The sequence below is a fragment of the Leptidea sinapis genome, chromosome 2, assembly GCF_905404315.1.
Source record: "Leptidea sinapis chromosome 2, ilLepSina1.1, whole genome shotgun sequence".
Classification (NCBI taxonomy): Eukaryota; Metazoa; Arthropoda; class Insecta; order Lepidoptera; family Pieridae; genus Leptidea; species Leptidea sinapis.
Genome location: NC_066266.1, coordinates 1,186,294 through 1,207,210, shown reverse-complemented (window position 1 = coordinate 1,207,210; position 20,917 = coordinate 1,186,294). Strand labels below are relative to the sequence as shown.

At 35.7% G+C, this 20,917-nt stretch overlaps 1 protein-coding gene across 10 annotated transcripts in view; it reads right to left on the bottom strand.

Annotated features, from left to right (window-relative positions):
• Positions 1–20,917, bottom strand: part of LOC126972183 (serine/threonine-protein kinase MARK2-like) — a 184,161-nt gene that overhangs the window by 15,563 nt on the left and 147,681 nt on the right. For 8 of the 10 annotated variants that reach the window (XM_050818873.1, XM_050818841.1, XM_050818857.1 and 5 more), the window contains 7 exons: positions 19,832–19,945; positions 17,813–17,886; positions 16,268–16,324; positions 13,923–14,062; positions 9,489–9,656; positions 2,936–3,057; positions 2,295–2,406 (listed from right to left, as the gene is read on the bottom strand). In XM_050818873.1, the coding sequence (XP_050674830.1) occupies positions 2,295–2,406; positions 2,936–3,057; positions 9,489–9,656; positions 13,923–14,062; positions 16,268–16,324; positions 17,813–17,886; positions 19,832–19,945 (787 nt within the window). The remainder of the gene's footprint in view (positions 1–2,294; positions 2,407–2,935; positions 3,058–9,488; positions 9,657–13,922; positions 14,063–16,267; positions 16,325–17,812; positions 17,887–19,831; positions 19,946–20,917) is intronic. The other 2 variants (XM_050818840.1, XM_050818830.1) reach the window with 2 other exon arrangements.

Sequence of the window (20,917 nt, the reverse complement as noted above, 5' to 3'; positions counted from 1 at the left end):
GATAAAAGGTAAGGACAGGAATGCCTTTAAAAAAAAGGGGACTAAAAGGTTGGGAACGACCATAACCGACAGATGTTAGTATAAGCGAACGGTTAGGATAAAAAATGATCGCCGCATAACGGGGGATGCACGGTAGGCTTCGTGGGATTAATAATCTATCCGTAGACCATCGTTATATCGATACTTACTATGTCACTACAGCAAGCACTACACAACCAAAGCATCAGATCTAAAATGCCTTAGCGTGTCGGCAAATAAAAATAAACAGCGCTTTCTATACGGGAATAGCATGCTCTGCTTATACTACTAGTGAAGGCGATGAGTAGTAGTAGTAGTAGTAGTAGTAGTAGTAGGCGTAGAAGTAACGTCACGATACACCACGATACACCACGATAGTCACGTCTATCGATATTGATATATTTCGGTGCGTTAAAGGGAGACAGGTAGCATCGTGCATCCCCAACATTGACGCGAGACCATGTAATATGTAGAAAATAAAACAAAATGAACGGAGCTCGGAATACTTAGAGGGAGACAATTTGTGCAAAAATATATTTAAATTTTAATTAAATTATAAAAAAACACAAACAAGTTGATAGGTGGACAAAATGGTTAATTATATTCGGGTGAGCGACAGACATAAAGTGTGTTAATTTTAATAAATATTTACAGACGTAGAGAACTAAATTCGAGCGCCATTTTGCAATAGAAACGAAAAAAAGAACAAAAGAGCTCTCGAAGTGTCCTTACGTCACCACGAGTCTATGTCCACAACCCTTTTTTAAATAAACACAGAACCCCGTCGGACGTTGCAAATACGTACTAATTGTTATAACATAAAATATATTGATCAAAGATTTTTTTATATTTTTCAAAGAATTTTGTGCGATAAATTGCTGAAGCTTTTTTAAACACCGACAAACGGCAACTGAATGACGTTACGATAAAAAAATGACATTTTGATTATTGAAGTTAAAATTTAAAAGGCAGTACCACACAAATTCGTTACAAAATTATTTGAAAACAAAATTTATGAACGACGTGGGACTCGAACCAATGACCTCTCCCGTTCCGTGCGAGCGCTCTTTCCACTGAGCTAACGTTCGAGTGACGTAACGTTGATAAATCTTGTATGTCTTGTTCAACTCTCAATTCATAAATAATTAATTACAGAACTGATGAAGAGTGGTTTTCACTTTAAAAAAATAACAAGTTACTTAATTATAACAAAAAGTTAAAACTGTAATTTAAATTTATCTTTTCTACTCCATCGGCATAGTAATTAGGATATTAGGAATCTTACTACAGGAATAATTTTAATGGAAATTAAAATACTCTTTTATTTATTTTTTTATTCAAAGGAAAACGAACAACATCGAAGTAATAAAAAGTATGATTTTTATTGATATCAGGCCTAGACGTCACTAAACTGATTAATCCTTGTAGAAGATTAAATGAAATATAATATGTTTACAAATCATTCATCTCCATTTCATTTAGAATGCACTGTTCAATATAGCATCAAAATTCAAAATGTCATTTTATATTTAACTAACTACTCTTATACAATTTTTTTTTTATTTAATGAAGAACTAAATCCTCTCGTTAAAATACAAAATAATAGTACCCGTTAAGCATTACGAATAGTAAAGTATATAGTCACAAAATGTTATTGTCTTGACTAGTTTGAGTAAATAACTTGAAAATCTAAAATGAGACCACAAATGAAACGCCGCGACATCATGCGTTATTTGTGTGTATATAGAAGCTCTGTAGATCGCTTTGACTATAATCATTTTCTATTTCTAACATGTGCTAATGACTCTTAATAGAGACAAGTTAAAATTATTTATTTTATTATATTTTATTGATGATTAAAACTAAAATATTTGAAATGGCACACTCAAAACAATCTACGTGTAAAAAGCAATAGTCGATTCCATAAAGAGTATGAACACACACCTAAATTATGCTTTAATCGTATTTTAACACTGCTAAAAGACCGACAACGTGGTATATAGTAGGAAAATAAGAAGAAATTATTAGCATTAGTCAAATGAAGAAAATCTGTGTTCTTTTTGCGGGCTCGGTGTGTCCATATCTTTATACAAATCATGTATTGTTAATTTTTTTTCTAAATGAATTGCAGTTCGTCTATTTGATACTCGTGTATAACAGCATAATATACATTTCATAATAGATTAGTATGAAACTGCGACTAGAGTAAAGTGTGCAATTAGCGTCGTATTAGATGTAAATTAATGATTGTGATTCAAAATGTTAATGTGACATACCGCTTGGAGAATCTCGACGATAATTTTGAGAAGAACGAAGGTCGCGCCTGATGGGGTGACCCACCATCCCCGTACGCACCTCCCGCATTGCCTCCGCGAGAACGGGTTTGACCTATTACATACACAGTCAATGAAATATCTACTAAGCTTTATAATGACATAATATTATATCGTGTTTGTTTAAAAATGAATAATAATTTTTTACTTCAAAAATTGTTTTGAAAAAATAACTTAAAAATTGTTTTCCAACGCGGATTTATTCTTTTAAGGGTCTGGATGAAGCCATACTTTATTCAAACTTTTTAATTAATATTTGTTACTAAAAAAAATCATTGCTATTTGAGTCGATTTGATTACACTATCTTTGGCAGTGGTGCGCCCATTGAGTTACTACCGCCCGGCGACATAGTTTCGGCATTCAATGATAACTATAAACATATAATAGATAATTGCGTTATTAACAAAAACCTAAATGCTATCATTTTTTCATCTTAATTTTTCATTTAATAACAATTGCATTTTATGTGCTAATACATACTTTTGATACATACAGTCATTCGAAGTCAACTCACATTCTTAGGATCATTATCAAGATCAAATTATTGTAGTGTAGCACAAAACAAAAGTAAGGCGCCACTTACCCGAGTGAAACGTAGACCTCGAGGGAACATTGCGCGGGAACACTATCGGGTTGGGAAACTCTCTATTACGACCGGTGACGGTGACCGGAGTGCCGGTGACACCCCCCGCTGTTGAGTTTAAGCTGTGGACACAATAAGTAATAACTTATAATAAGACGAATGAACAACAATTACCCTACTGTAAAAATATTTTATTTTTAATATGCTCGGAGTTGTTTATAATTGAGTTTGGCATGTGTAGATCGAGATCGAGCCTTTTGCTGCTAGCAACACACGGACACTAACACAAAGTGACATACGTATTGCGAGTGTAACACGTAGCTAGTCGTAGCATACTAAAGTAATAAACCTGGCCTGTTCTCCTGTCTTGCCTAACAGAAAGAGGCTCTATCTATACAAATAAATCTAAGACTGAAAGAATTACAAAAGCGTTGAGCTTTAAATATAAAAGGTAAATTTAGCGTTTATGAGGCCTCCTGAGACTGAGTCAGGTTAAGGCAATCCATATTATAGTTCGGCCGTAAGAAGATGTAGGGTCTTTGAGAACCAGTTTCTGGATCAACTGGTGATTATGTTCATTTTATTGGTTTGTCGTACAAGACATACTCCTTGAGAATCACTCGAGGTCCAAGCATCAAGATGGTGCCTATAAGTTGGCAGAAATAGTGAAAAGTTATTGTTAGTATATTAAGTCCAATACTTTTATGGTTAAAATGAGGCTTATTTAAAATACTTAAATATATATTAATACTGATAAAATATATATAATTTACAATACAATTATTAAGAATACAATAAAACATGCGTGATTAACGTGAGAGTACATCTCTTCCTTTTGATCGCCGGGTCGCTAGATGTCGCTATCTCCGTTCCCTATAAGCCCACAGCGCCCTCATCTAAACGTCCTAATCAATACAAGCCGCCATGTTCCTCATTGTTGCTCGTTTTTCGAACCGAGCACATTATTATTATTATTTGGGGAGGGGACCATTTGGCTAGTCCTAATAAGTCCTAGTAACACCGCGTCAACAGTGACAGTAACAGCTCGTCGTTAAGACCTGCCGCATTTACAAAGTAGCCAGTATCCAAAAAACTAATAATTGACGATTCAAAATGATCAAATATGATTTCAATGAATAAAGATATTTTGACTTTGGCAATTACTTGCCAGCAAGAAAAAAATTAAAAGGGAGGGGGGGGGAAACATAGGACAAAAGAGTAGTATATGACTATACAGGATTTTCAGGCGGCATTCTGAGACGCTTTCAAAACATTTAGGCTCTCTATTAGTTCTTCCAACTTAAGATGTTATAACAAAGTATCAAACCCCAATTTCACAGTTAATGAGAGCCGAAATTAAAAATTAATTCAGTTACAAGTCTTGGAGCCCGCCTCCTTGACGCCGTCTTTTATCTCTCCATTATTTATAATAATAAAAAGCTGAGCCATATTCAATATCAAAGCATTAAACCAGTTCATGAAACCTAAGCATTTTCATCATCATCATTCACATCCATCAAATGTAACCAGGTACCTCGGTTATTTATTTTTGACGGATGGTCATTCTTTCCGAACGATTCGCATCCATAAATCTGTTATTGCATCCGTTTGCGAAAAGATATCTGATATTAATATTACAGCTAACCCAGTTGTAAAACACAAAACCTTGGCAAAGGATTTTTTATTAGATCGTTAAAAAAGTACAATATTAATTTGAATAGTTTATATCAAGTATCCCGACATACTGCTAAAAGTTAAATAATACTTATAATTAGTTAAAGTGTTATAATATACATAAACTCATGCAGTTCAATACAAAACTCATTTTTTAGACAAAATAATACACCAATGCAGTTGAAAATTTATAAAATTACTTATCTAAGCTCCGGTTTCACAAATGACACTTCAAACTGAGTTTAATAAAACTCATTTTTACGTAAACCAGTTCAAATTCCAGTCTTGATCACGATTAAACACAAAGCAATATCACCAAATACCCTTTGTCGCAGAGCTTGTTGGGTTGAAAACCCATGCATTAAATCCTCTATTAAAGATTCTAAAACAGCTTATTGCCAACATTAAAACACCATATGTCCTAATAACCATTACATCATCCAAATGAGTGTTGTAATGAAATTCAGTACAACATTATATCATCCGTTTTCATAATAACACTCCTTTGGATGATATTATAGTTACTAGGACTTGCTTTTTTAATGTTAGCAGTAAGCTAACTGTTTCAGAATCTTTTATAGAGGATTCATATTATGGGTGTAGATAGTCTTGTATGCAACTGTTGATAATTAGGTATTAAAAGACTGATGTGATAATAGTATCATCCCACATTCGTGTTTTAATACCCCTTATTACACAACAGTTGCATAAATAACTATAACATGTCATAAGCAATAGAATGTATCAAAAACCTCTCAAAACTGTAATCGATAAGTATGAACAAATGTATGTATGCTTAGTTCAAAGTGTTCTAATCGCGCTGTACTTCAATGGTGAAATTGGGGCTAACTGTCACTAAAACAAAAACCAAATCTGGCTGACAGGAGACCAGCACTCAAACCTAAAATAAAACCGCATAAAGGCAATGTACACGCCTACGCAAAGCCGTGGATGAAGCTGTACAACGGTGGGGCTTAGAGCGCACTGAACTTAAACGCTGCTTCTGAATGTTGTTATTATTAAATTATTTATAGTAAGGCCAACGACACGAGACATAGAATGTAACCAAAGTTTCAGGGGTTGAAAACATTTTTATTTGATTTAATTATGGATTCCCCTTTATAATCGCTGTCGTGTGTTTTAAATAAAGATGATACGTCGGAAGAGTCCGAATAAGCTGTATTTATGCTTATTCTCGTCTAGTCGGCCTTAGTATAGATAAAAAAGTATAACTATTAAAACGAACGCTATTAGGTTTAATATAGTCCAACCACTATAGTGGGAGGTTCCTTTGCACAGAATGTCGACTGGATATTCATATAATGCTTCTTTTCATTGTTTTGTTAGAAATTTCCCTTATTACTTCGGTCAAATAGATTTGATGACGTGATCTGGACGTTCGAATACCTAATCTACCTACATTGACCATAAGCTTTGGTATAATTTGAGTTAATACAAATAAAATTTTCAAACCAAAATTTATGAACGATGTGGGACTCAAACCCGCGCCTCTAGGGTTCCGTACGAGCGCTCTTACCAACTGAGTCTTGTTCGACTCTCAGGTTGTGGCTACATCTACAGAGTCTACTTTACAGTTGATAACCTGCTATATATATAAGGATATTGACTTGAGATGTCGTTTACAAATTTTGGTTACAAATTCAGATTGTATAATTAATCCCAGAAGTAAGGAATATTACTTTACCAAATTATTTAAATTTGAGTTTAGTTAGAGGATCAATTAAAGGTGCAATATTAAGCAAATAAAAGGGATTTTAATTTTAAAGATTCATAGATTATTATTTATAAATATTGCTCTCATGTAAGTGACAGTTTATATTGTTTTTAATGAGAATAAATGATCTTTCAACTGAAAGTAACTCTTGTTTCTTAAATTTTTTAAATAGTGGTCAGTATATAAGTGTGTCATCTGTTATTAATCAATATACAATTGGACTAGCCACACAATAAAGGGACAGAAATCGTTACTCGATTCTCATTCCTATTATTAAAATTAAGTCCTTAATTTTTTGCTAACTTTCCCCATAAATAAATGACGGATACAACACCGCACATCTAGACCCTTTTCTTAGTTAATCGAGAGCGCCGAAAAGACCGTTGTGTCCACCCTCCCTCTTCCCTTCTGCCACTATCATGTACGACCGCTGTGTCCACCCTCCCTCTTCCTACTTCTGCCACTATCATGTACGACCGTTGTGTCCACCCTCCCTCTTCCTACTTCTGCCACTATCATGTACGACCGTTGTGTCCACCCTCCCTCTTCCTACTTCTGCCACTATCATGTACGACCGTTGTGTCCACCCTCCCTCTTCCTACTTCTGCCACTATCATGTACGACCGTTGTGTCCACCCTCCCTCTTCCTACTTCTGCCACTATCATGTACGACCGTTGTGTCCACCCTCCCTCTTCCTACTTCTGCCACTATCATGTACGACCGTTGTGTCCACCCTCCCTCTTCCTACTTCTGCCACTATCATGTACGACCGCTGTGTCCACCCTCCCTCTTCCTACTTCTGCCACTATCATGTACGACCGCTGTGTCCACCCTCCCTCTTCCTACTTCTGCCACTATCATGTACGACCGTTGTGTCCACCCTCCCTCTTCCTACTTCTGCCACTATCATGTACGACCGTTGTGTCCACCCTCCCTCTTCCTACTTCTGCCACTATCATGTACGACCGCTGTGTCCACCCTCCCTCTTCCTACTTCTGCCACTATCATGTACGACCGTTGTGTCCACCCTCCCTCTTCCTACTTCTGCCACTATCATGTACGACCGTTGTGTCCACCCTCCCTCTTCCTACTTCTGCCACTATCATGTACGACCGTTGTGTCCACCCTCCCTCTTCCTACTTCTGCCACTATCATGTACGACCGTTGTGTCCACCCTCCCTCTTCCTACTTCTGCCACTATCATGTACGACCGCTGTGTCCACCCTCCCTCTTCCTACTTCTGCCACTATCATGTACGACCGCTGTGTCCACCCTCCCTCTTCCTACTTCTGCCACTATCATGTACGACCGCTGTGTCCACCCTCCCTCTTCCTACTTCTGCCACTATCATGTACGACCGTTGTGTCCACCCTCCCTCTTCCTACTTCTGCCACTATCATGTACGACCGTTGTGTCCACCCTCCCTCTTCCTACTTCTGCCACTATCATGTACGACCGTTGTGTCCACCCTCCCTCTTCCTACTTCTGCCACTATCATGTACGACCGTTGTGTCCACCCTCCCTCTTCCTACTTCTGCCACTAGCATGTACGACCATTGTACCTCCCTCTTCCTACTTCCGCGCCCCGCGATTAGCTTGTAAATAGGTGTGTTTAAATATTTGTTTACTTTTTGATATATTTTGCCAAAGGCCAAAGACATCTTCGGGTGCGGCTTTACTGCGGGAGTGGGCACTATTGATGCAAAACATACCTTAAGGCTACTAGTGGATAAGTACAAAGCCCTAAAAAAGGATCTGCATATGGTCTTTATAGATCTGGAAAAAGCTTCTGACCGAATACCTCGTCAGCTCATTTGGCAAGCACTCAGGGCCCAAAAAGTACCGGAACAGTACATAAGTATCATCCAAGACATGTATAAAAACGTGACCACCCGAATTGTTTCACCTGCTGGCATGAGTAACAGCTTCGAAGTGAAAGTCGGCGTTCATCAAGGATCTACACTGAGTCCCCTGCTACTTAACATCGTCATGGACTTCATCACCAAAAATCTTCAAAAACCGGACTTGGACACTTTTATATGCAGATGATGTAGTCCTAGTAGAGGAATCACTGCCGGAACTTCAAAGAAGCTTCGAAGCATGGCTGGTAGCATTTGAGGGAAAAGGTCTAAGAGTGAGCCGATAGAAAACTGAATATATGCGCTGAAATTTCTCTGAAAGCGACACATATACCCAGCCACCAACCACAATCGAGGGAAACCCCTTGAATAAAGTAGACGAATTCAAATATCTCGGGTCCATTATTAACACTAAAGCCAATATCGAAAGTGATATTCAAAATAGAATAAAAACAGGATGGTTGAAATGGAGATCTCTTACCGGTGTTCTATGTGACGTAAAAATGCCAATTAATACTAAGGGCACCGTGTACAAACGAGCAGTGAAACCAGTTTTGCTCTATGGGTCCGAATGCTGGGGAATGAGAAAGTGTGACGAACAAAAAATGCATGTCACCGAAATGAAAATGTTGCGTTCACCTTTAAAATTGCACCTATACAAAATTATTACACGTGTTTTATTGTTAAGCATTCCTTTTTAAAATGTGTAACTCTCGCGTTAATCAAACAAAATATAATGTGAAATCAATTCTAGTAAAGTAGCAAAACGCAAAACGTGTTTTCACGGATTCTGTCGTTTGTACCTAAGTGTGTTATACCGTACATTATTATTAGATGTGATATGGCATAAACAGCTTTTCGTCAGAGAAGTTCTAATAGTGCATACGTCGTATTTTTTGTTTACATCATTCACCATATTTTAGTTAACCATTCACCTAACCATAACTGAAACGCGCTGCCTACACTAAAGTTCAAAATCACGATTATTGAAAACCCAAAATTCTGACACCACCTTTTGCGCTCGAAGATGTTAAACGTTTAGTACCAGTACCCAGTAGTTAAACTAGCTACAAAACACTTGCGTGACTTGTCATCTACATGCCATAATGTGCAAAGGACTCCCAGTGGTATATATACACTGTTGTAACTTCAGCGACGTATTGTAAAACCGAGTGCGTTTAACAGCATTAAGCACTAAGCCTGGAACTGAAATTTAGGTCTGTGACGCAGAAACAAAAAAAAACGGTGCGGCAAAAGGTCGGCGGTGCGTGCGTGCGTGGGTACCTCGTTCGCTGCACCAGGTCTCGCGCGGACGCGTTATGGCTCTCGGCGGAGAGGGGCGGGGCGCCCGTCCCGGACGAAATGGAGGCGCTTTTCACGTGCGTTTTTGAGGTCCCGCCGCTATTCGGCGTGCCATTGGTCGATGCATTGTTTTTCGCCTCTTGCGTCGAGCTGTCGCAACGCATGCGGTTAGTAAGTACACCTTATACCGGTAGCATGCCATACTAGGTATTTGACTGTTAATTAAATCATAATATGAGTAATCTGTGACTAATCCAAATTCAAAATTTTTATATTTTTATTTAATGTTGGTTATTTGTACTTATTACGAAATTTTGAATCCCAAAGATATCAAATTTAAAATTTAAAATTATAAAGGAGATCAATAATAAGAATAATGGCCCTACGACACAGAGGGCTTTTTTTATTCAGATAAAATTACATTTTATATATAGAAAATTTATTTCATTAAACAGCCTGGTGGCAAATTACCCCTTCCCAAACAAAGTGTGTTACCGTTTATAAAGTATGAATGAATAATGATTATTCATCGATCAAAGAATTGCGATTGTTATATAAATGTTATTGTATCCCAAATAGTTGCGAAACAGTCAAATACCTAACTATATAACATTATAACAGTTTTAATCATGCAATATTTTATATAACAATATAAAAAGCTCACCAGGTACATATACAATAATTTCAATGGCTACAGAGTAATGGACAGCGGAGAATAATATATAAGTATCATGCGATAGCGAGACATATAATGCCATCTTTTTCTTTCTAACGCAATGCCAGTTTTTCCTTCCAGAAATAAGTTGTTCTTTCTTATCGCGTTTTATTGTAGTAAAGTAATATTCAAGCAAAAAAACAAGGAATGACCAACAAAGGAGGATGGCGAGAATGCATGTATTTTGGGACCCACTGAAATAAGTGGCGTACATCATAGAAACTTATTAAGAATTGTAGAACGTAACAAAAATAAGAAAAAAGCAAATCGTAACTAAGTCTAAAAAAGTGGGAGAAAAAAGATATACCCAAAAGTAAAATATAACCTAAAATTATTAATCAATACCTATTGTTCAATCACTAATTTGTATCTTATGTCTATGCCTAATTATTAATTAAATTCTGCTGAAAGATAATATAATATTTATGTGGAAGGTTGACCAGCAGCTAATAATTGAGGATTCACAATTCATTCTTTTTCCAAGCAGGTATCGAATCTTAAAGATTTTCGTATCAAAAACGATAATCATCTTATTGAATCTTATTGTAATTCACAATTATTATGAATTACTACTGAATTATTGATTTAAGTAGGTATAGTTTGATTGTTTACAAATTTTTGAACTTATCTAAGAATGAATAATTTTAATTTCCTAAAAATGAAATAGGTTAAGTGTTGTCTTACATGATTTAAGGTTAACCGACAAAGACAAGCTATAGACCTATCTAGATATATTCCCTTGAATATATTACGATTATAAATATACACTGGCCTTCAAAAGTAAGTATCACACTGGGATAACGTTTTAAGTTCACAAGATATGTCGAAATAAAAAGGACTCCAAAGAGAATTTAATTTTGTACATAAAAACTTTATAGCCGGTAACCTTCTTTTAAGAATTGGCTGAAAGAAAACTTCAAAAACAAAACCATTCCTTTTTCAAAGTGGACGTTTCCGAATTACAATTTTACCATTCACATTTTTCTTTCTGTTTTAAATTTTTTTCAAGATCGATGGGTCTTGTTTTAAAAATTTATGCTAAAAAGCACATAACATTTATATATCATGCCTCTTTAAGTTGAAGAATGTGCTAGGATCACGGCTTTTCTGGAACTAGGCATCAGTATGCGTCGCACTGCAAGAATGGTGGGTGTGACGGTACGAACGGTCCAGAAGGTAAAGTGAAGGTACGAAGAGACTGGACACCATCTGAGGAGACCTTCTAATGGCAGACCCAGGTGTACCAGTGCCCGAGAAGATCGTTATATTATTTCCACTGTGTTAAGAAATCGCCACCAAAATGCAGTTGAAGTCCAGCAACAGCTACTTCAGACCCGGAGGGACTACATTAGTGACAGTACAGTGAAAAGAAGACTTGCTGAAGCAAATTTGAAACCCCGAAGACCAGCGAGTGGCCCAAAACTCGAGAGACAGCATCGAGTAGCGAGACTGCGATACGCCCGTGAACACATGCAGTGGGATGAAGAAGAATGGTCAAGAATTTTGTTTGCAGATGAGTCTCGATTCTCCCTTTACACTTCTGATGGAAGGCGAAGTGTTTACAGGCGACCTGGTGAGCGTTACCTTCAAGCCTGCATCTCAGAAAGAGTCCAATACGGTGGAGGCAGTGTACATGTATGGGCTGGCTTATCTTCAGAACACGCACAGAGCTAGTAGCCATAGAAAATGGCACCCTCACTGGGCAAAGATATGCTCAAGAGATTCTCAGTGAGTATGCAGGGCCGTATTTAGCAAATATGGGTGATGGATCGATGCTGATGCATGATAATGCCCGGTCACACACGGCTCATATCGTACAAGAGTATATTCAGGAGGTCGGTATCAGCGTGATGGCTTGGCCATCAAGAAGTCCTGATCTCAACCCAATCGAACACGCCTGGGATGAGCTTGGGGGGCTAGTCAGAAATCGCAGACCCTGGTAGAAGAATGGGAGAATATTCCCCAACATCGGCTCCGAAACCTAGTGTTCAGTATGCCAAACCGGCTCGAAGCTGTAATCAGAGCTCGAGGAGGCAATACCAGTTATTAAAAATTAAATAACATGTAATACATTTTAGTTGAACTTTTTTACACTAAAAAAAGTATGTCTATTTTCATTGTTTTATCTTTTTTAAGTTAAAAATGTTACTAATGTATAATTTTAGTTTCTAAGAATTAAAGCCTATAAATTCTTCCTATAAATCTTAAATCTCTACCTTCTATAGTTAAGAAAAAAATTTATTTTGAAAAGTGTGATACTTACTTTTGCAGGCCAGTGTATATTTAAGTATCAAGTATCAAAATAGATTCTCAAAATTTTCTAATAGTATTTTGGTGTTGCTATACTTAAACAATAAAAATATCGAAAATGGCGGGGATTAGAATAACCTACTTTTTTAACGGCTCTCGACGTTATGGTAATGTGATAATGATAATACCACGCATAAAGCAATAAGAATGTGGCTGTCTGTTGAAACTCTTTGCACATGAAGGGATCGAAAAAAAAACAAAGAAGTGTAATTATCAAATTCAGTAGTAATTATCAAATTCAGTACAACATGGTAATGGTTATTAGGGGATTGGGTGTTTTAATGTTGGCAATAAGTTAACTGTTTTAGAATCTTTAATAGAGGATTTACAGCATGGGTGTAGATAAAATAGTTTATCTACTCATATATCATACATAACCCACCATGATGTATTCAGGAGTCGTATATCACCACCATAAATTTTAACCGATAATTGCGGTAGTGAAAAGTTTTTTGGCAGCTGTCATAGTTTCTTTTTAAATTCAGAGACAAACTAGAGTCCGCCCCAGCTATCATATCGTTCGATATCTTAACGTAATACGCTGACGTCCAATTGTCCAGGGTATTTCAATTGACGACCTGTATAGCAGAGTGGTTAGCGATCCTACCTACTAAGCTAGAGGTCCCGGGTTCGAATCCCGGTAGTTGCAAGCATTTATATGATGAATATGGATGTTCCGAGTCATGGATGTTTAAATATATTTATGTATGTTTATATGAATTTATTTATGTTTAAGTAAGTATATTGTAACCCATTACACAGGCTATAAATGCTTAATTTGGGGCAAGATAATTTGTGTAAAAAGTGTGTCAATATTATATATTTCACGCCAAGTGCAACTGATTTTCTTCCGTTTCACAAAAATCACTTTTACATAGCAGGCCTACTGAATTTCACTGATCTCATACAATTTATAATGTTTTAAGTAGAATCGCACTATATTTTTAAGCTTTCACACAAGATTCAGCGGGAATAATTAGGATAGATTATAGGTATCGCGTCACACGAGGGCGGCCATTATGGTTTTTACAGACATCAAATACGGGTGTTTACTAATAAGCGGCGATCGGCGTACTGGCGTGCTGATTGTTCATAGGAAGGGGAAATTACATTAGGTAATGAACAAGCGATACACAGACAGCTTTTCAATTGCGATTAATTATTTGTGCTCTCTAGCGCCAAGCCACAAATTGGCGCGAATTTTGAATGAAATCCAACACCATACAAAAACACGACATGTTTTGTTCTAACAAAATAGTTCATTTGTATGATGGTCATAACGCGCGGTTCTTGAACGCGTCATGTTGGGTGTATGATACTCGAGTATATAACATTTATAACAATCGTAACATGAGTCATTCAAAGTATTTGTGTAAAGGGGGCGTGGTCACCTGGGCGCGTCGTGCGGCGCGGGAGGCGACGTCTTGACGGGCGCGTGCTCGTAGTGCGTGCGGCGCGCCTGCGACGACAGTGTGCGTGACCGAGCCTCCAGCTTGGGCTGCGCGGATGTCGCTCTGTTTGTATTCTGAACCTGTTTATTACAACTGAATTATGTCTACTCCTATTTTGAATCTCTTTTCCTGCAAGCTAAGAAGAAGAAGTAAGAGAGAAGACTTAAGGAGTCTTGAGTTTGCGCGTTTACCACTAAAAAACCCCATTTGTCGTATCACCGCTCTTCGACAACACCTTCCATAAAGCATCGTCTAGTATCGGAATCTCAAACTATTGCCAATTCCGTGGCAAAGCGAAAAAATTTTAAGATAATATAAAAGTAGCCCCAAATTACTTTTGGAGCTTAATAAAATCAAAATTTTCTTCGAATAACGTGCCAAACTACATGTTATACGATGGTAATGTATCCACGGTGAACGGTGAAACCATTTGCAATTATTTTAATGAATATTTTCACTCCGTTTTCGTAACAGTGAATAACTCCTTTAATGCAACTATCCCTCCTATCCAGTGTTGGTTATCACGTAGGCTCTACCGTAAATGTGTCTGATATCTACATTACGTTAGAATCCATTCAAGATCACCTAAAACTTGTTGATGTAATAAAAAGCGCAGGTGCTCACGGAATACATCCTGTGTTTATATCTAAACTTTCAAAAGAATTTTCTACACCTATATTTATAATTTTTAAAAAATCATTATCAGTAGGATGTTGTCCTTCAATGTGGAAAAAGGCTCTTATTACTCCCATCAATAAAGGAGGTTATGAGCACGATATACGACAGTATAGGCCCATCTCCAAATTATGTAAAGTAGGTAAAATATTGGAAAAAATTCTAACCAACGAGTTGTCGGAGTTCATTTCCCAACAAATATCACAAGAGCAACATGGCTTTTACCGGGGTAGAAGTGTTGATACCAATCTTGTATTATATACAGATTATATCCTCAATGCTATGGATTCAGGATATCAAGTTGATGCGGTGTATACAGATTTCTCCAAAGCTTTCGATAAATTAAACCATACCACGCTAATTAATAAATTGTCGAAATTCGGTATACATGGGGACTCACTTCGTTGGTTGATTTCTTATATTTCTAATCGTAGCCAAGCTTTTGCACTGAAGGGTTATACATCTAGGTACGTTGAAATCTCTTCGGATATACCAAAGGGCTTTTAGGGCATTATGCATATGTTTATACTGTACGATAATAATATAGAAAAGTGTTTTAGGAACTCTCATCATTTGCTCTATGCAAATGATACAAAGATATATAAAATAATCAAATCTCGAGAAGATTGCGTTCAGTTACAATCAGACTTACAAAGATTTGAATTATTTTGTGCAAATGACCAATTGTTCATAAATCCTGATATATGTTATTCAATAACATTTGCCCGGAAACGTAATTTAATTGTTTTTGATTACTTTCTTTGTAGTAAGAAACTACAACGAGTCAATAGTATTAAAGACCTAGCTGTAACCCTTGATTCTCAATTAAACTTTAATCTTCATATCGACAACATTTCCTCTAAGGCTTATAAGCAATTAGGAATGGTATTACGTCTATAAAAACCATTTAGACAACCAAATACACTCAAAATTATTTACTACGCTTTCATCCGCAGTATCCTCGAGTTTGCTTGCGTTACTTGGAACCCACAGTAAGAGGTTCATATCGCTCGTATTGAAGGTATACAAAATAAGTTCTTAAAATCATTGGAATACCGAACTAGGCATATTTTTATTGATTATGCCACTACGTTACAAAGGCACAGAATATCCCCACTAATTAACAGAAGAAACTATGTCGATCAAATTTTTATATTTCAAATTATTAACAGTAAGCTTGCCTCAGCATCCTTGTTATATCTAATTAAATTTATAACACCGTGAATCTCCTCTCGTTCTAAGATTACTTGATATGCATCACCTTATAAACGCAATTAGGCAGGAAATACATTTGTGAGGCGCCTTGTAGTTTTTACAATACACATCTTACTGAAATTGATATATTTTCATTAAATATACAAAAATATAAGAAAATAGTAGGCGATATTATACTCAATGTAAAAAAATTGTTAACTGTAAATAATAAAATCATTGTTGTTGTGTCCTGTTCTTAACTATACTCCTCTTATAACTGTTTAAATTTTCATTTTGTATATTGTAATTTGTACTTTTCACTTTTGGTTTAAAATATCTTTGTTGTTGGGATCGTTAATTGACCAATAAGCACTCAGTTGACTAAATACTAGTTAATTGCGTAATTAAGAATATACCTGCATCTGCGCTATACGAGCCGTGTTCTCTTTGATGGAAGCCGAATCAATTGTGTTCTGTAACAAACATAAAAATATTACACTATATTTTATCTAATATAAAAAATTCTCGTGTCATGGTGTTATACTTTGAACTCTTCCGAAACGGCTTGACCGATTCTCATGAAATTTTGAGTGAGTATTGGGTAGGTCTGAGAAACGGACAACATCTATTTTTCATCCCTATAAATGTAAAGGGTGGTCCAAACGATTTTTTTTTTAATTTTTTTTTACATTTTTTTTTAAGTTTGTTTGATTATGAGTCAGCATTAAAAAATACATACAACTTCAAATTTTCACCAATCTACGATCAACAGTTACTTTTGTAGCGCGATTTTAATATCGGCAATACAACGTTTGCTGGGTCAGCTAGTATATATTTGTTATTATATTAGCTACACTGCATAAAATCTGTATGATGGTTTTTTTTTAGCATTTTGTCCCTATGTTTGGATATTTTTATTGAAAAAAGGAACACACACAGACACAGTCAAAACATGAAATTAGAAATTTCTTCTTACGGTATGAAAGGCAAGTAACACGATGTTTTTGAATATTTCATTTGTAATGACTCACGGTTCAACTATCTATTTATTTATTTTTATATCAAAAATCTTTCTTTTGAATTTATCTAAATTTGCGAGTGCAAGTTTCGCACGTGCATATAGCATAAAAAAACAGTGGAAATGTCTGTCAATGTTAAAATAGCATTACTAAATGCATATCACGGTGTATTACTAAATGATTCACGGTACTTGTTTGTTTTCTGTTTGTCAGTGCGTTCCAGCGAATCTCTGAAACGCTAATCATTTTAACAGTGACAGTGCCTTTCACAGGCATACAGCTCATGTTAAAAGTAGTTATGCTATTTTAAAATTTCAATTCCCGACAGTACTACCTGGGTGCATTATCTCTACGTCATCGACGTCAGATCCTCGCTTTTTACGGTGCCAAAATAAGCATCACTAGGATATTATTATTAATAAATTAAATCAGGTCAAAAATCCTTTTAGTCATATCAAAAACAACTTTTTTCTTATTTATTCTACCGCTACTTCGTAAAGGGTTGAGCAAATGAGCAGAAGTAGCAAGAAGTTCATTGCAACTCTTTTAAATAATGAACTATTATAAATAAACAACGATCTATTTTGTCGGTATTATAGATTGATCTAAAGGTGTTTTGTTGCGAGGCTGATTATTATTATTAAAATAAGAAAAAAATTCAATGAAAGAATCTGGGCAGTACTATTATAGCGATACAGAACAACAGAATTGTTAACAACAAAAGTCAAAACGTAAAAATGCAAAGTTTAAAAACAAAGCAGTGTTAGCACGAAAATATCACGACATGTACCTAACGCTGTTGAAACTGTAAACAGTACTGACACAACAGGACGAGCGCGAGCTCCAGAGATAATGTGACCGTGTAGTATATGACTGTATTGTAAGCGGCTGAGTCGCAAACGGTATTAGACTAAAAATGAATGAAAACAATGAACCACAAACCTGTCTTTTGAAATTGGACGTGGTGGTCGTCGGCGTGGCCGTAGTGTTGTTAGCCGTGCTCGTCGTAGTTCCCACTGGAAGCATAAATAACTAATTACAATTCCTTCGAAATAGTTTTTTCACTTTCATCTATGTAAACTAACAATACGACATGCTTCCATAAAGGCCGGAAACGCTCATGTGATTCTTCAATTGTTGCAAGAGAATGTATATGTGAGTGATCACTTAACACTAGGTGACCCGTACGCTCGATTGTCTTCTTTTTCCATAAAAAATATGAATATCTAAAAAAATCTGCCTAAAAAGGTGGTATCTTCTGCTGGTGCATTCTTTGGTATTGCAAGAGAGGGTACTATAATATAACGTGACCAAAACGTTGATGTTGTAAACTAAATTGAACTTTGATAAAAAGCGTGGCCAAGGAGAAGTGATAAAAAGTGAAAACAAAACAGCTACAGCATGAATTTATTGCTATTTTGAAAACAATATTATATATTATTATAATATTATATATACAATATTATATTATATATTATTTTATTATATAGCATTATAATATTGAAAAAATTCAAAAATTTATTTCTCATATTATTATTATTAATTATTCTATTATTAGAATAAAGGATAAGGCTAAACTTGAACCAACGTCTTACAAACATGTACATGCAATAAAAATAATTAAATAGGGGTTTTTTATGATACTCATAAGAATATATAGTTTGTATAGTAAATTAGGTAAGTACATATTATGTCAAGAATGATTTGTACTTATATCTAGTACCTCAAATAGTTAAGGTAAATTATCAATCTAACCCCATACTGTGGCTATAATTTAACATATTACAAGTCTTATTTAATATGGATGCCAATTATTTCCATGCCTTGATTATATAATAATATGGTGAGTAGCAAACCTTATTATATTGGTGTAAAATAAGCTTCACTTTAGTTTTTTTCTTTTGTTTCTAGTGTATATTACTTTTAATTGGATTAGGCATGTATATTATTTTCATAAATATTTAGATAAGTATTTAAAATTTAGTTTATCTTATATTTTGTTAATGTTTCCCTGTATTTGTAGTGTTTGTTACAAATAAAGATGTACTTACTTAATTACGTTATGTTAATGAGTACCAACGTGAATCTGTGTTTAAGTTACTATTTTGATGAACTAAAGTGCTCGCGAACCAAAACTGTCAACTATAATTCAAAGCGGAAACTATTGTAGTTATGTGTTATCTTTTCCATCAGTAATATGGGGTTGGTATATAATAAGAAACAATGACATTCACAGTATCCATATAAATATTCCAAATAAATACTTTTTTAATGTGTTGAAATGCATCCAATTAAGAAAGGCATAAGTTTTAGGCATGATTTGAATTTAATCAGTTTCAAGCCACTTATCTTATTAAAGCTCTACTTTTCCGAAATTTTTCTTTTCTTGATCTATGTTAGAAATATTTTTTTGGTTTTGATTTTGTTTAATTATTATTTATAATTATTATAAATAGTGCAACCAAACTGTAGATATATCTGGAGAACACTGGAAAAATAACAAGTATGGTTCCTTAAGTAAGTCCCGTTACTCTTAAACTACATAAAATATGATGAGACGTATAGCCTTACTTAGGTCACAACCAAAGATTAATTTTTAATTTCATCCAAGTACTTACACAGAGTCTCCTATTACTTAAGGAAACATACTTAGGTATATGTTAGCAGTAATATAATAAGTTTATATAGTTACATACATGTGCACAATTCCTTTTATGAATACTACTAAAGTGTTAAAAGTAATTTTAAGTCGGTTTAATATATATATATATATATAATTACTATTTATCTTAAGCACAGCCAAAACCTTCATCAGTAAACAGCATTTTAAGCTCTACATCCAAATAATTTATGAAAAGCAAAAGTGAATCAAGAGCTACACGAACTCCAAGCGTGCATTGATCGTCACCAAAGCTCACATATTACACCAACAACAAAACGTGCTCGCGGCGGGGTAGTTACCTTGCGCTCGCAGCACCTCGGCACCAGAGGACGCGCGTCTCGAGGCGGCGGGGCGCGCGCTTGCCGAGATGCTGCGTTGGACGCCGCGGTGCGACGGCGAGCCCGCGACGCCCCCTGCAGCCACAACACGTTACCGTACACAACACGCGCACACACAACAACCGACACCACCCCCCCCCACCACCCACCACCCCCCACACCATCACGTCTAAACCACTGAACATATCGACAGGAAACTACCACTATTCGATGCGAATTTTAACCTAGATAGTTTATGGCTACTTATTTTTTATTGTATTTGTAATAAGATGAATAAAATTTAATTTATTTCCTTTTAAAATTCGCCCAGCGAAATGAGCGAAAACGACTAGCTTCTTTAATATATACGACACGTGTTTCGCCCAAACTAAACTAACTAACAATCTCGTGCCAAAATTGGCGAGTAAACATCTCCTTGGGATGCCTAGTGTAGAGGCGATACACGTGTCGAATTAGTTAAAGTCAAATTTTAGCGGAATTTACACTCAAGAAAACTCACACCATTTGCATTGACTTTACCTGTGAGACAACTTTACAGAAAGCAATTATTAAAAACGCTGAAAAATGGCTGATCTGAACTAATAAACCAGAACGCTGTGATGGTGTCAGCTGTGTCAGCCTGTCAAGTAGAAGATGGAACGTTACAAATATCGAACTGATGTATAATTAATTAACACTTTATATATTTAATATCAGAATTAAGATATTATGAAGAAAATTAAACATGTTGAAACGCCAGAAGCGCTCAAATGCCAATAGGTCGTAATTTCACCATTGGACTTAAGTTTTATGAAATCATACTTTAAAATAAAATGTCGAGAAAATGAAATTCAAATATACTGACGCTTGTTTGTTGTCAATTAAAACGTTAACAATAATTATTGTTACAATGTTATTCTTTTATTCTTTCTTTTTTACGCTCTTCTTCTCTATGTTAACTTTCACTATGCCCAATGTCACATGCCGTATTGTCAAAGGCTATCATAACGTGCCAAAACAGTAATTAATTGATAAGGTGAAAAGATTAATCAGATAAATTAGCCGAAC